This window comes from Leptonotus elevatus, chromosome 15, assembly GCF_054856555.1.
Source record: "Leptonotus elevatus isolate MCC_2025b chromosome 15, RoL_Lele_1.0, whole genome shotgun sequence".
Classification (NCBI taxonomy): Eukaryota; Metazoa; Chordata; class Actinopteri; order Syngnathiformes; family Syngnathidae; genus Leptonotus; species Leptonotus elevatus.
In genome coordinates, this window is record NC_141253.1 from 9,621,662 (window position 1) to 9,636,028 (window position 14,367).

The 14,367-nt window shown below is 37.3% G+C and overlaps 1 protein-coding gene across 2 annotated transcripts in view; it reads right to left on the reverse strand.

Moving 5' to 3' along the window:
- The window catches only part of igsf9a (immunoglobulin superfamily, member 9a), a 46,288-nt gene that overhangs the window by 10,885 nt on the left and 21,036 nt on the right, over positions 1–14,367 (reverse strand). For both annotated transcript variants that reach the window (XM_086097510.1, XM_086097511.1), the window contains exons 8-13: positions 8,915–9,060; positions 7,659–7,801; positions 4,889–5,029; positions 4,282–4,398; positions 2,005–2,155; positions 154–265 (exon numbers count right to left, since the gene is read on the reverse strand). In XM_086097510.1, the coding sequence (XP_085953636.1) occupies positions 154–265; positions 2,005–2,155; positions 4,282–4,398; positions 4,889–5,029; positions 7,659–7,801; positions 8,915–9,060 (810 nt within the window). The remainder of the gene's footprint in view (positions 1–153; positions 266–2,004; positions 2,156–4,281; positions 4,399–4,888; positions 5,030–7,658; positions 7,802–8,914; positions 9,061–14,367) is intronic.

Sequence of the window (14,367 nt, forward strand, 5' to 3'; positions counted from 1 at the left end):
CTGTGCTCTGCAGTGACATATTTTTTAGGAGCTGCCAAGACATTAGAATGGTTAAATGAATTCCTCATCCTAAAGATCAATAGAGTAATACCAGCGCTGTCAATGGCTGCCATGGTTACAGCCCGAGCAGAAAGTGGAAGGCTTTACACCTACCAAACTGAAAATGTCTGTGCTGAACCTCCATCAAAGCCTGCCTCCCAGGATATATTGGCCTGCTTCACTCCCGGAGAGACTGACAGGGATTTAGCTACATGGGGGCTCGTTCCTGTGATGGGAAGAACAGAGGGTTCATGTAAATTAGACAGAAAAAGCCCATCTGAGACTGGACCATGTTTACCATCTGCAGGGAGAGTGGAGGCACAGGCATTCGGCTTGAGCGCTGCTTTCATAAGCATGCACCCTCACAAAAAAAAAAGTCATTAAACCTAATACAGCGGAACTTATAAGTCAAAAGTCCTGAGGTTGTACAAGAAAAATAAGTCCAAGATCCAAAATTTAAATTCATCATAGGGGTCTTTTGAGCCATGCTTTGTCTGGTCCCTCAACTAGGACCTGTTTGCCATGGGTGACTCTACCAGAGGCATGAAGCCCCAGACAACATAGCTCCTAGGCTCATTGGGACACGCAAACCCCTCCACCATGATAAGGTGATGACTCACGGAGGAGTGTATTACAATTATGCATGTATTATTTAATGTTATTTGACTGCATCGATCTTTCATTTACTTTGATTTATTTTTGTTGTTTAGTGTATGTGTGTGAGTGTAGGTGTGTATATGTTTATTTGAAATGATTGTAATGGATTTTAAAAGACCGCAGGAAAATTTGCTCCTGATATGTGTCAGGGGCTAATGGGGTTCTAAATAAACAAAACAAAACAAAAACCTGCATAAATGACTGTGTAAATGTTTTCTTATTATTTGGGTTTTGTTTGTTTACTGTACTTTATTCTGACACATATACCAGAATTTATAACGTATAACCGGAATTTACCTGACACCACAGCAGTAAAAAAAAAAAAAAAAAGCTTGTTTCAAGATATGTACTGGCTCTTGTTATGTAAACTTAAAGCAACACTAAGGAACTTTTCAGTTTACTTTGACTATGGCGGAGCATTTCCCACAAGGACAAGCACATTGTGTCGTTTTTTTCAATGTTGATTCTTAAGTGTTTTTTTATCCGGGTAGCTTCCCTTTTTGTTTTTTGTCTCCTCAGACCAACCTTTTCAGTTGTTTTTCAGCTTCTGCAAGGAAAGCAGTAATTGTGCGTCGACATTCAAGTAACGCACACACACACACAAACAGACACACACACACCACTTGTGTGCATTCTTTGTAACGAATGGGTAAAGGGGGAAGTGAGCAGTCAGCACAATTGTAGTTTTTTTTTGTGGCAGTGTTCCTACCATCCTCCTCAAAGTTGCTTAGTGCCAGTAAGAATAATACAGACCCCCTCAGGCCATGGCAAAGGTACAATTCAACTAGTTTTAAGTCGATGTTTCATCTGAAGATTTATGAAAAATATTTTATCAAGGTTGAAAAGTTCCTTGGTGGTATTTTAATGGGTTAAAACCTGAAAGCATTTTTGAGTAGCGACAACATTACGATATAAAACCATTACATTACATTATACACAACGGCTTTGGGCACTAATAAACATTGCCTCCACTGTGTGTTACAAGTTTCATAATGGCAATGTGACCCTGGAACAAATTTTCAACTCAGAAATTGACTGCAGTCTTTGCATGGGTTGATTGCTAGAAAAGATACTAGTCGTTGATTTTAAAACATTAATGTAAAAAAGCAAACATCTACCTGTACATTTTTTTCTACGTTAAGTTGACTTGGCATTACTGTAAACTGTATTATCGAGGTTGTCTTCTGCAGTGATGCTGAACTGAATTCCATTACGTTGGAAGGTATCATTTCCCAGGAACACGATAAGAAACAACAATATAGCCTATATACAGTATATTAGAAAAAAACACCTTATTTTTGCACTCACCTAGGACAAAGACTTGAGTGAAAGCTTTTACAAGGGCTACACGGTTTGAAACACTACATTCCCACATCCCGTGGTGGTCCTTAGCGAGGGGCCGCAGCAACAGTGAACCATTGGGTGTGATGGAATAAGCTATGCGAGGAGCTGTGCCAACCTTAAAAAAAAAGGAAGAGATTGAAAAATGAAAGATCAATGCAATACTACTCTTGATAACCCACAAATGTTGTATGTCATCGTTTAAGCAAGAGCATTTGATCAAGAGAATGGCAGAGTGACACAATAGAACCAGTAGATTTATGATTTGAAATAAATTGGTCTTGTTTTTAGGTATAATTAAGGCTTCTCCATTACCAACATTTTGTAAATTGGGATTTATTTTCCGACACATCATTTGTGTGGGTGGGGGTGTGCGTGTGCGTGTGCGTAAAGAGAAGTTTTCTTACCTTCGGCTATCAATACTGTAGCCCACAGATATAAAAAAAGTATCTAAAAACATGCCCTTCTTGAGCTGCGTACCTACAACATCTCTAAGATAGGAGAATTTGCAACGTGAAACTGCCATTGGCTTATTAGACCTGTCTTCTGGCATGCAGACAGTAATAAAATATCTCTTAATTTGTCCTTAATTTTCTACAATGCCCTCGTATTTAGTTTTGTATGTTTGTCAAAGTTCTGTGGAAAACTTGTTTTGGAACGCTGTGCAGCCGCAGCGCTTTTGACAAGGCAGAGCTTGGTTCTTGTTGCGTCAGTTTCTCAAACTGGCTGCAGAGTTTGTTTTTATTTAGCTGGTAAATACACTTACACAAACAAGATGACTTGACTTGACATGCACAGCTGAACACACTACGAATAAATAATATTAGATCCCCACCCCACTGCAGTCCATAAAAATATAAATATTGCAAATTAAGCTTTACACACAGCTTAACACCCGTTAGGTACTAAAAATTTAATAAAACATTGAAAACAAAAAAGATAGAAAAATAAATCTGTGATGCTATGACAACTCTTGTTCATTAACATAATAGTCCATTATTTCCTACTGCATGTACTGTATTCAGCAGCATTTCCCCGAGTTTATAAACCATGTGTTCTGTAAATAGTTTCTTTCCTATTGTGATTTTTTTTTTTTAAACATTGAATATTAATTTTCAGACTGTTCTGTAAAAAAAATATTCATAGACTTAAAAAGATTCCTGTTCTCAGTCATAAAAAAAAAAAACATGTTCTAAATAGTTCCCTTACTATTGTGATAAAAAAGAAAAAAAGTGAATCTTAATTCTCAGACTGGTCTGTAAATATTTATTCATACACATATTTTATTTTATTTTTCGTTTATAAAAACTTATTTTTTAAATAGTTCTTATATTGTGACCAAAGCATTAATTTGAATGTTTATTAGGCTGTTTTGTCAATAGTTTTCAAATAAACAAAAAATATAGAAACTTTTAACCAATCCATATCAATTTCAAACTAAATGTTTTTGGGGGGGTTTCAATTTTGTACAAAAAAAAAAATACAGTAATATATGGATGTATGCCCCACCCATTTTTGTTAAACCATGCCCACCTCTGGTCAAACCACGCCCACTTCGTGTTTATGCCACGCCCACTGTGAATACGGAGACAGATAATTTAGATGGTCGCACAGATACAGATAGTATTATATTTAAATAATTTTAATGACTGGAAAACATCTATACAACGTTAGGAATTTCAATAGCTAACCAACAATCTAATTTTACTATGAGCAGCATTTCAACATTGGACCACAAGGTTAGAAACAAGTGCTATCATTCAAACTCTTCTTCCTCACGCACTAAATTATATTATGATCACTCTGTTAGAATGGCTATTAAATCTGGTCCCTGTAGCATGTGTTAATTAGTGCAAGGCAGATTCGGGGGGAAAGTGGAACGTCGAGTTGCTTGTAATGTGCTGAGTTCTATTACGCCAAATTGACTTTTTAATTCTTTGTGTACAAATATTTGGATCTCAAAGTGCCTGCCTGCCCATCAAGTGTGAAATGAAACAAACTAGTTAGTCTTTTATTATCTGCCTGTTTCTAAAAATGTGTCTGTGAGAGAAAGAGATTTCTGCCCCAATATTACATAACATTCTAATTTACATTGTAACCGCCTCCATCGCATGTTTCTATTTTGACGGATGAATGTCAGAGACCTTTTATAAAGACACCCGGGAGCCGTATTAAATTGTGGGGGGAAGCTGCATGATATGTCTGCTTTAAAGAGTTCCTACTCCCTCTTCAGTTTCATTTTACCTTGGTCCAGCTGACTTTCACTGTGGGCTCGTCATTGCCTTGACACGGGATGAGCAAGTTTCTCCCAACCTTCTGTTTGTACTGCTTCTCCGGAGTGATTCTGAACGATGGGGGGTCCTGTGAATTGTCAAAGCAATACATCTGAATCAAGGCCAACGACGACAATGGAGACGGGACTAATGCCTCTTTGGACAGATTATCTTATTAACAGAAGGATTAGCCAGCCAATTAACTCCCTAATAGAGCAACTATTGTTGTGATTTAGAGCCGGCTTCCATTAATCCCTGAGGGTGCCAACGCTGAAGTGAAAAGGTCAATAAAATGTCATTTTTGATTCAGTGTGACAGATGCCATTTCGGCTGGTTACAGTAAAGTGGTCAACAAGCACATATTTGTTCAAATAGAGGGACACATTCATTGGTGGTTGTAAGCACAATTAACTGTAACAATATGCAGCATACTTGGCCTTCCAATATTTTATCAGACATTTTAAAACCACATACACAGTACAAAAGATTCATCATCTATTGCTAACACATTCGAGTCAGGTCACGATAAGCAAAATTATTCATTACATAGATTGCAAATCACTTGTATGTACACCAACCTGCAGAACAACCCGGGTCGGTCCAGACTGTCCCATGCTGCCAAAGCTGTTGAATGGGGTGCAGGTATACACTCCCTCTGCATCATCATTGACCGTTGCCATCACCAAACTGCCTTCCGGTGTCACAGTCCATCCGGGATACTGTTTGAAAAACACAAACAGTTGAAAACAACCACCAACTACAGTCACTCAAACAGTTACTTTGTCCCTGCTATCTTTTTCAGTACTTCTAGTGCAATCATTACACAAACACATGGCAAGTAAATGGTTCAATTGAAGGTTTTTTGTTTTTTTTTGTCTGAACACTATTTATTTTTGTTGAAATGTGCCATAGCCTACTTCCAGAAAATGTGTTTTAGCCAAGTAAGCGTAATTATTTCAATATGTGCATGAAATTTGCAGACACACACACACACATTGTCACATCATCCCAGTTGTGTAATATATTAAATTTAGAAAATTACAGTGGGAGAATGTACTATTTCCCTTAACATACATTTTACGTAGTGCTGTCACTATCGATTTTCAGAATTGATTATTCAATCGATTAGTCGGATACATTTTTATTTTGCATTAGAGTGTTTTACAAAAGCATTTTTCCCTTATTACTGTTTATTAACCAGTGATTGTTGTTCATTTCAGATTTCATATAGTGATTAATAAAGGAGGGGATTGATGTACTCGTCAACCTTTTTGAAAATGATTACATTGCTGGTTCGGTCGTTGTTTATGTCTTATTTTGATTGAACACAGAAGATATTCAATCTTCTTCCATGAAAGACTATAGAAATCAGTGATTATTGACTGTTGAGATGCTGAAATCAGATTGTTTAGACAATTTTCAGTTAAAAAAAATTGGTCATAACGATTAAAATTATTTTATTAATTTGATTCCAATTGACTGAAGAGCTTGATTCTTTACCACTTTTAGAAAGAAAAAAAAATACAGAGAAGGGCTTTAATTGCCCTGTCACTGTGTCGTTGACTTTTGCTAAGTTTTTATTGACGTCACTGGGCTATTGTATAGCCATCAGAAAGTGCATTTGACAGTGTTCCTGTGATTGTGACCTATGGTGACAGCGGTGTTAGAAGTGAGATAATTGGCAACAGTGTGACTCCACATGCCTTGGTTTCACACTGCAGGAAATATCACATTTTGTGCGCAATGTCTTAACGTGCCTTTCTGTACAAAATATGGCCCTGATGTACTAAAGGTTTAGAAAAATGGTCGCAAAATGTATTCATCTGCAAACAGATGAGGAAGCTGATCTACTAATAACACGCTAAATTACTGTACAGTTGATTTTCCGCATTGTGAAAGAAGTACAGTATATGCAAATGCATTATTTTAGCATATGCAATGTGATTTAACAAACCTGAGATTAATGGCTGATTTTGTGTCAAAGGCAGGTGCAAATCTGCAAACAAAGTGGTGCCAGTGTAATACAGGCAACGTACAAAGAGGTGGGGTGAACTTTTCTAGCCGTGATTTTTTTTTTAATGCAAATTATTGAGACGTATCATCGTCTAAACAATGCAATTTTGGAGCTTTGAATAATCCTGGAAACACTGGAGAGACCCAGAACCAGTCACAAATAGTGATGTCATATGACTAAAATTACAAAAAAAAAACTACAAAACTCATTTGGACTCTTTTTTTTTCTTCGTGCCTAGGTCATTTCTGTACACTGTTACAATTGGTGCTTGAACTCTCCCAGAGCAGCTTTCCAGGTGTTCCGTCCCAGGTTTTAAACACATTATTACACGGCATGGGCTCATCCATTCCGGAGTGATATATTTATTTTCTGTAATTCAGTAGTATAGTATTTCATTTTTCCACTAACACTTCCAATTCCATCACTTCCAACTTCATATTGTGCTTGCTGTGCTCCCCCTGATGGAGAAAACAATCAGCAAAACCCTCTTTTATATACGATGGACTACACCACTTCAACACCTGTTGCCAACAGCTATTTTGAATCTTGGTAAATTAGGCCCTAGATTGCTCAAGTGTGTTAGCACTAAAGTGACAGCAATTGGGATGGACGTGGGTCTTTTGCATCTAAAAACAAAGTCAGTGATTTCTAGTGCTGCAACATTTTGGAAAAGAAGAATGTCTTTTAAAACAAAATCAAATGAAAATAGAAGGGAAAGACAGTTGGGGAAAAAATTGCAGCAACAAAGTATTTCATTACATTTTCCTGCATCTGACCAAAACTGGTAAGGCAGAGGAAAAAATAATTCTCGTCTTAAAACATAGTAAATGTAACTGGTGGGGGAAATGGAGTAGCTTGACCAGTGTAGGGGTGCTGTCCCTGCTCTTGTGACCAACATAATGTTGGCTGACATGTGATGCCTCTTGTTTGAGGGGTGGAATGTCATCTTACAGCAGTGTATGCCAGATATGCCAGTCTGTTATGGCTATTTATGGTTCTTTCACATGCTACTGAGGCTCTTGGCAGTTAAATTGGAAAAATTCCCAATATGTCTTCTTCTTATTTCTCACTGATAAGACTTCAATCAACCTAGCCAATAAAGATATTAAATGAGAGTACACATACTGCTCATCCCACAAATGCATGTTAGCCATCATTTCAAAGGAAAATAAATAGGCTTTCCAATGGTATAAGATGTATTTGTAAATTCTAACACACATTAGAAATTATTTTCCGCATTTTTTTCTATTTAAAAAAAAAAGTAGTTATGACAGAAGCAAATGTTTGTTTACACAATAAGGGCAGAAACGTTGTGGAAATCTGTTCTTTCTTACCAAGGACAGATCAAGTGGCTCTCCATCCTTAGTCCAATCCACACGGAGAAGAGGAGGCTGCGCCATTGAGGAGCAGTTAACCTTGCCGTCCATGCCTGTAGGAAGATATGTTTCCTGAGGCATTGGAAGAGCCTGGGCTGGATCTGAGAAAATAAAAGCATTTAAATGGCATCCATGATTTTTTAATAACCACAACAGACTATTTCATCCACACGGGAAGTCACACATGCTGGTGAGACTGCACTGTGACTTTCTGATTAATTTGTAGAACAGATTGTTTAGTCACACTCAAATTTTGTGAGTGTTATAGTAATTTTACACAGGAGGTTTCAACAGGTCACAATGAAAATTACATTTATTTAATCCAATGGTATCTTGGGACGGAATAACTATATGCGATTAAATATACATGTGATTTTCCTTTCCTTTGGCTTTTTATGACATTAGAAAAAACGCCTGAACAAGGCATGTTGGGAGAAAAAGATGATGAGGTGAGAATAAAAAGCTACATGACAGAATGTGACTCTCATATTCAAAGCTATAATACTCCGGCATCACCATACATCACAAGCCAAACTTAATTTTATTAAGCATTATTATGAACAATGCTTAGTTTATTATTCTATTTGTATATTAATATCATTACATTTGGAAAGGAAAATTAGAAATGCTATGAAAATATTACATCACGTGTATTCAACATTATCATACTTAAGGCTATTATTATGATATTTTTAAAATACTATATACTATTACAAAAAAACTGAAATACACATACTGAAATGTCAAGAAGGTTTCCCCCAAAACAACCAAAATTTTTTGTGTGTTTAATAATAAAAATAGCAATAGTATTGTACTTTGTGACAACAAGCAGTAATAATATAACTAAATGCAGTGTACAGTTTGTGTTTCATGATTAATTCATTGTGTGACTCTTTCTAGCGTCCATTACTTGGCCAACAAGGAGCACTATAATATACAGTAGACAAATGGATATACACGAAGGAGATGGTCACAACTGCTCTGTAAACAGCAGTAATATAATTATTTATTTATTTTTTGCTGAGGATAAAGAATATACGCCTATGACTATTGATAAGATTGTTGTTTTTGCTGTTTGTGTTCAGAAAGCCGCTTTAGATGGCTATAACACTGCAATATTTTAACAAAACTAGGTTTAAAATTTGTAGGGTGACAAAATATACATTTCCATGTTCTATGATAAGCCACAGATGCAAACATACACAGAGACTTACGCATCACTGCGAGCATGGCAGAGGCAGTGGGTGGTGTCAGCAGGCCATTAGTGGGTGTGCAGGTGTAGTTCCCAGAATCCTCTGGGATGAGACTTGAGATGAGGAGAGTTCCATCAACCATGATCTTCACGCGCGACTTCAGCGACCTTCGGCGGGAAAACACACTTCAATATGCAAAGAACAATACCAGCTGCTTCAGAATCACAATAAGAAACAACACAGCTTTTGTGTGCTCGCCAAGGTTCTCAATATCGTAGGAGTTTTTATGTTGTTGTTTTTTCTTATAGCATACTTCTCCCCAAGGTACACGTGATTAGGAAAGGTGCAGTTAGAACTCCTGCAAGTTCCATACTCAAAAAGCGACTCACCGCATTTAATGATTTAATGTGTACAACCTGTCTTGCTTTGATTAACTCGTGACTGAATGCTGCGGTTAGCTCCCTCCTTTTTTTTCTCCATATGAGCAATGAATCAAATGACTAATGTGAAGCGGTTACTCGTCGCTATGAACACACAGAGATTTACCGCCAACTCTGTGGTTGTAAGCAGCTTTTTAGCCTCATTTCACAACAAAATGAATGTATGATTCAGTCGCGGTGCTCACATCAAAATGGTATCTTGCTGCAGACATCTGTTTTCACAACATAATCTCTGATAAACTCCCTGTGCTGTGCACAAACCGCTCCAACACAGCAACACAGGAAAATGTAATGAAATAAAATTGGAACATTTAAGTAGCTCTGTGGTTACATATTCCCAAATGTGCAGGGATAGGTTTGTGTTACAAAATAGGTTATCATCAATTGAGTGGAAAAACTGTTACAAATAAATCCAACATTTCACATCAAATTAGTACGGAGCCACTCTGGTGCCAGGGTATGAGAAAAAAAAAGGTAATCTGTTCCCACAGTTCTCTACCCACAGTTTACTAATCCGTACCCACAGTTTCCCAATCCGTACCCACAGTTTACTAAATTGTTCCCACAGTTTATTCATCTCTACCCACAGTTTACTAAATTGTTCCTACAGTTTATTAATCTCTACCCACAGTTTATTAATCTCTACCCACAGTTTATTAATCTCTACCCAGTTTTCTAAATTGTTCCCACAGTTTATTAATCTGTACCCGCAGTTTATTCATCTGTACCCACAGTTTACTAATCTGTTTCCACAGTTTAGTAATTTGTTCACACAGTTAAGTAAACTGTTACTGATCTGTCAAACTGTGAGGACAGATTTTCTTCCTCATACCCTGGCACCAGAGAGACTCAAATTATGAATTATTAATGATAAAATAAAATACCAGCAGGTTATTTTACCTTAAATCTGGATGCAACACATGAATGAACTCTTATTCCAGTGACAACATAAAATGTTGTCAGGTGGAGAAAAAAAATGTAATTCCTCCCATGATAAAATCGTTATTTCTCAGTTGCATCATTTCTTGCCTAAAAACTGTGAAACCAGGTTAATTCACTTTAAAGTAATTTCCCCATTCTTAACTCTTTGACTGCCATAAACGTTATAAAACGTTTAGCATAAACCTAGGGAAGGGCGCCGAGGACGTTAAAAGACGTCCCCTATGTTTTTTTTTTTTTTTTTCAAAAACGGGTGCAGGAAAGCCTTGGGCAGCTGTGCTGAAAGAATCAGGCTGATCTGATTAGTCAAAGACTCGTTTTGGCCCCTAGAGGGCAGCGATGACTCTCTTTGCACAAGGTTGGATGGGCCGCCCACCGTGGGCGTCAGTAGAAGACGTGAGGCGGAGCTAGAGTGTTGAGGAGACAATGGCTGATCCAAGCCACAATGGCTTGACCAAGCAACCGGTTACAAGCAGCTCAGCTTGAGCATTTTTTTCAAAGACGGAAAGCATCAATCAATACTAAAAAGCGCATTGATGTCAACGATGATGATGACAACGAGCTCTACGCCAAAGTTGGAAGCTTTGGCGTTATGAACACGTAGTAAGCCTCACGGCTAAGCGCGGCTAGCGCGGCTAGCGCTGCTAAGGCCGGAAAACGCGGAGCTGCACAAGCGGACATTCGATCGGACAATGAAGAGTACCCCGAGTCCAATGCATATTCATCGGAGGAGCGGGTACAGTCTGATCACGGAGAAGACACTGTTTCTGGACTACGATGCCACCATGAATGGAGTGGATGAAATGGATCAGAACATCTACCACTCGGTATAGCAACTGAAGGACACGGGGAAGCGAGACGTAACACCACCGTAACGTAACCGTAGCATGATCCTGATATTAGACTTGACACACACTGCAGTATATACTTGCTATTCCCCGGAAAAAAACGGCCTGCAAGAAAGTGGCACACGCGAAGAGGCAATCTGTTGTGCAAATGCTGTTACGTCTCTTTGCACGCAGGAGAGTGTTACAAAAAGAAAAACTGTCGTTGAAACATCCACATATTTGTAAATAGCACCACAGTTGCACACATTTGTAAATAGTTTGCCAAATTGTTGTCAAATTGTTACACTGTTGAATGTAAATAAACGTATTTTGCTATCAAAAAACACTTTTTCATTCTTGGTGGTAGTGTTTTATAGAAGTAAAGCACTATTTAGGTGTTTGTGGCATCATTCATGGACAAAAAGAAGTGTCAAATTCACTAGAATGCATGAAATAATATCGTTTCACTAAAAGCTTGATTTCTCCGTATTTGAGTTCAAAACAAGCGAAATCGGATGAAACTAACCATTTTCTATTGTTGATTACTAAAGAACGGAATAAGGTAGAAACAAACTCTTTTTTTCTGATGAAAGATGAAAGTCCAATCTTTCATTTGGTAGTACGTGTGTTTCCATAGTCCAAACAGAACATTTTCTGTGGACCTTGAAAATCAGTCAAAATGCTTAAATCGGCTGGCACTGGCGGCATCCCTTTTCTGAAAACGTCTGGCAGTCAAAGAGTTAAGCAACATGCTTTTGAGGCACCCAATTATGTTCATTTTTTTTATGCTCATAATATATATCACGGTATGCATTTAGTGGCCGCATACAGAATAATACACAATTTCCTCTCCAAAAGGTGCCCCTTTCCCACAAAAATCAGGTCGACCCTTTACTGCAAAAAAGAAAATCCTGCTCTACAGACTCGATCACTTTGTAAAAAGTGGTTTGTGGGTGGTGTGCTGGAAAATTATGCAGAGCACAGCAAGGATCTTTTTCTGGCACTTATATGGGCTATTGTATAATGTAAATTTGTCCTCGGTGATTTTAAGCCAATTTCATTTCATCTTTTTGATGTGACATGAGCCAAACACATTTTGACTATATTTTGTGTTGTATGAGAGCGTTTGGTGGGAGTGCCTACTTGTCAAAGTCATTCGGAGTGTGCGCACTTATCCACAACAAGCTGACACACATACAATAGAAGACAAGTGTCTGTTGACACACAAACACATGCACATGCACACTCACACACACACACACACACACACACACACACACATAGCATTAAAGAAAAAAATATATATATAAATGCCTGTTTTGATGATTACAACTTACCATCAGATATTTAAAAGCACAGACATCATAATGAAGGTTATGTTAACTATTTAATGTTATGTTAAATGAGAGTCAAAAAAGCAGTAAGATGGCGGCGAAACATGGCAGCTTCAGTAAGGTGAGACTACAGCCATGTAATATAATTAGTGATTACTAGACCTACAATTACATAAAAATATATATATGTTTATGCGATACAACATATTTTTTGCATACTATTGACATACACAGTCAGTTTTTAAAATTAATGAATTATTAGTTCACTTCTAGATGGCGCTAGGGATCACTAAATGTCCCTTTAAAAGCTAACATTTGGAGGAGATGGGGATTATATAATATTATTGTACACATAGGATCACACATTAACCAGATGCATGACAAAAACAGCACTTTAAATATGGACAAAATATGTGCAAATATCTGTTTTTTATTGAACCAATATGCATCACAGTACCTTAATAGATTTCATATTTCGTAACACATTTCTCAATGCAATGCAGCCTTCAATCAACAAAGTGTTTGAACAAAAATAAAAATAAAAATAACCACATAATGTGATTAAAAAAAAGAAGGAAAAAAAAGAAAAGACTATTCAAGGATGGCACAAAACTGCAAACCAATCTTAAGTGCAAGAACTCATTTTGTGCATTTGTTCACGAAAATCTATTTCCTCAAAATGTTCATATTATTCAGGTACTATCCTGCATGTCATTCCTAATCCACTAAATAAATATTGGGCATACTTATGTTGTAGTATAAGACTCGGTACAAGCGCAACTGAGCAACATCCGCCATTTAGTGGTGAATGGTGATATTACAATTTAAAACTATACAGTTGCCCAAGCACTATTTACGGGTGACCGGGCCGGGTCACGGATAACAGAAATCTCTGTATAATTGACAGCCATTGAACTGCTTTGGATTTTTTTTCTTCTTTTAAATGCTGATAAACCACATTGCATATGCATTTTCCACATAAAACCACGGGGGTTCGAGAATACCGTTGGGTAAATCAGCAAATGGCAAACTGCAAATATGTGGAAAAGGAAACATTTTTATAATCCCAATAGTGAAATATGTAAATTAAGAAACATTTATAAATAAATACATAAATAATATTATTAATAATAATAATAAAATAAATAAAATAAATAAAATAAATAAAATAAATAAAATAAATAAAATAAAAAGTTTATAAATCTAATTATGGTATTCATCCAAAATAGGGGAAATGCCTCTCTCGCATGTGTTGTTATAATTGCATTTTTGTTTATATTTTGTAAAATTGCGTCCCCACTAAAGGCCCAGCCCAGGTCTGAAATGTGCTGCCTGCCACTTGTATGTGTAGATTTTCTAAATTTCCATTCATCATTGGGGAAAAATGTCATAATACCTGAAATATTGCTGATACACATCCTGCTCTTGGACACACACTGGAAGATTAAAGCATCCTCTGATCCCTTACTTGATTACAGTGACGTGTTTCATGGTCTCGATAAGGCAATTTAGACTGTAGTTGCACCATCAATTGGCTGTGGGGTATTTTTGTACATCCAAATTTATCAAAGCATTTGCCATTTACTTCAATTTATGCAGTTCAGCCCCTAAATGTTTGACCTGTTACTATACTATGGCAACGAAAGTATGAATGACTCACTCTCTTGGGACGTAAGCACACACGTTAGCACACATACACAAAAACACTTGAGTAAAGAGGAATGACCCTCAGGAATATACTGTGTGATGCGTTGAATCTGGGCGTGACACATTTTTTGCCCATCAGTTACTGTGGCCAGTGGTTTCCTGGACTTAATAGCAACTCGGTATTTTCATTAGTCACAATTCCGTTGTTGGATAGTAGGTGTTGGTTCAGCTGGCACTTGAGGCAAGTGACGTGACGGGTGGACGGACACTATCACATAGTGAAAAAT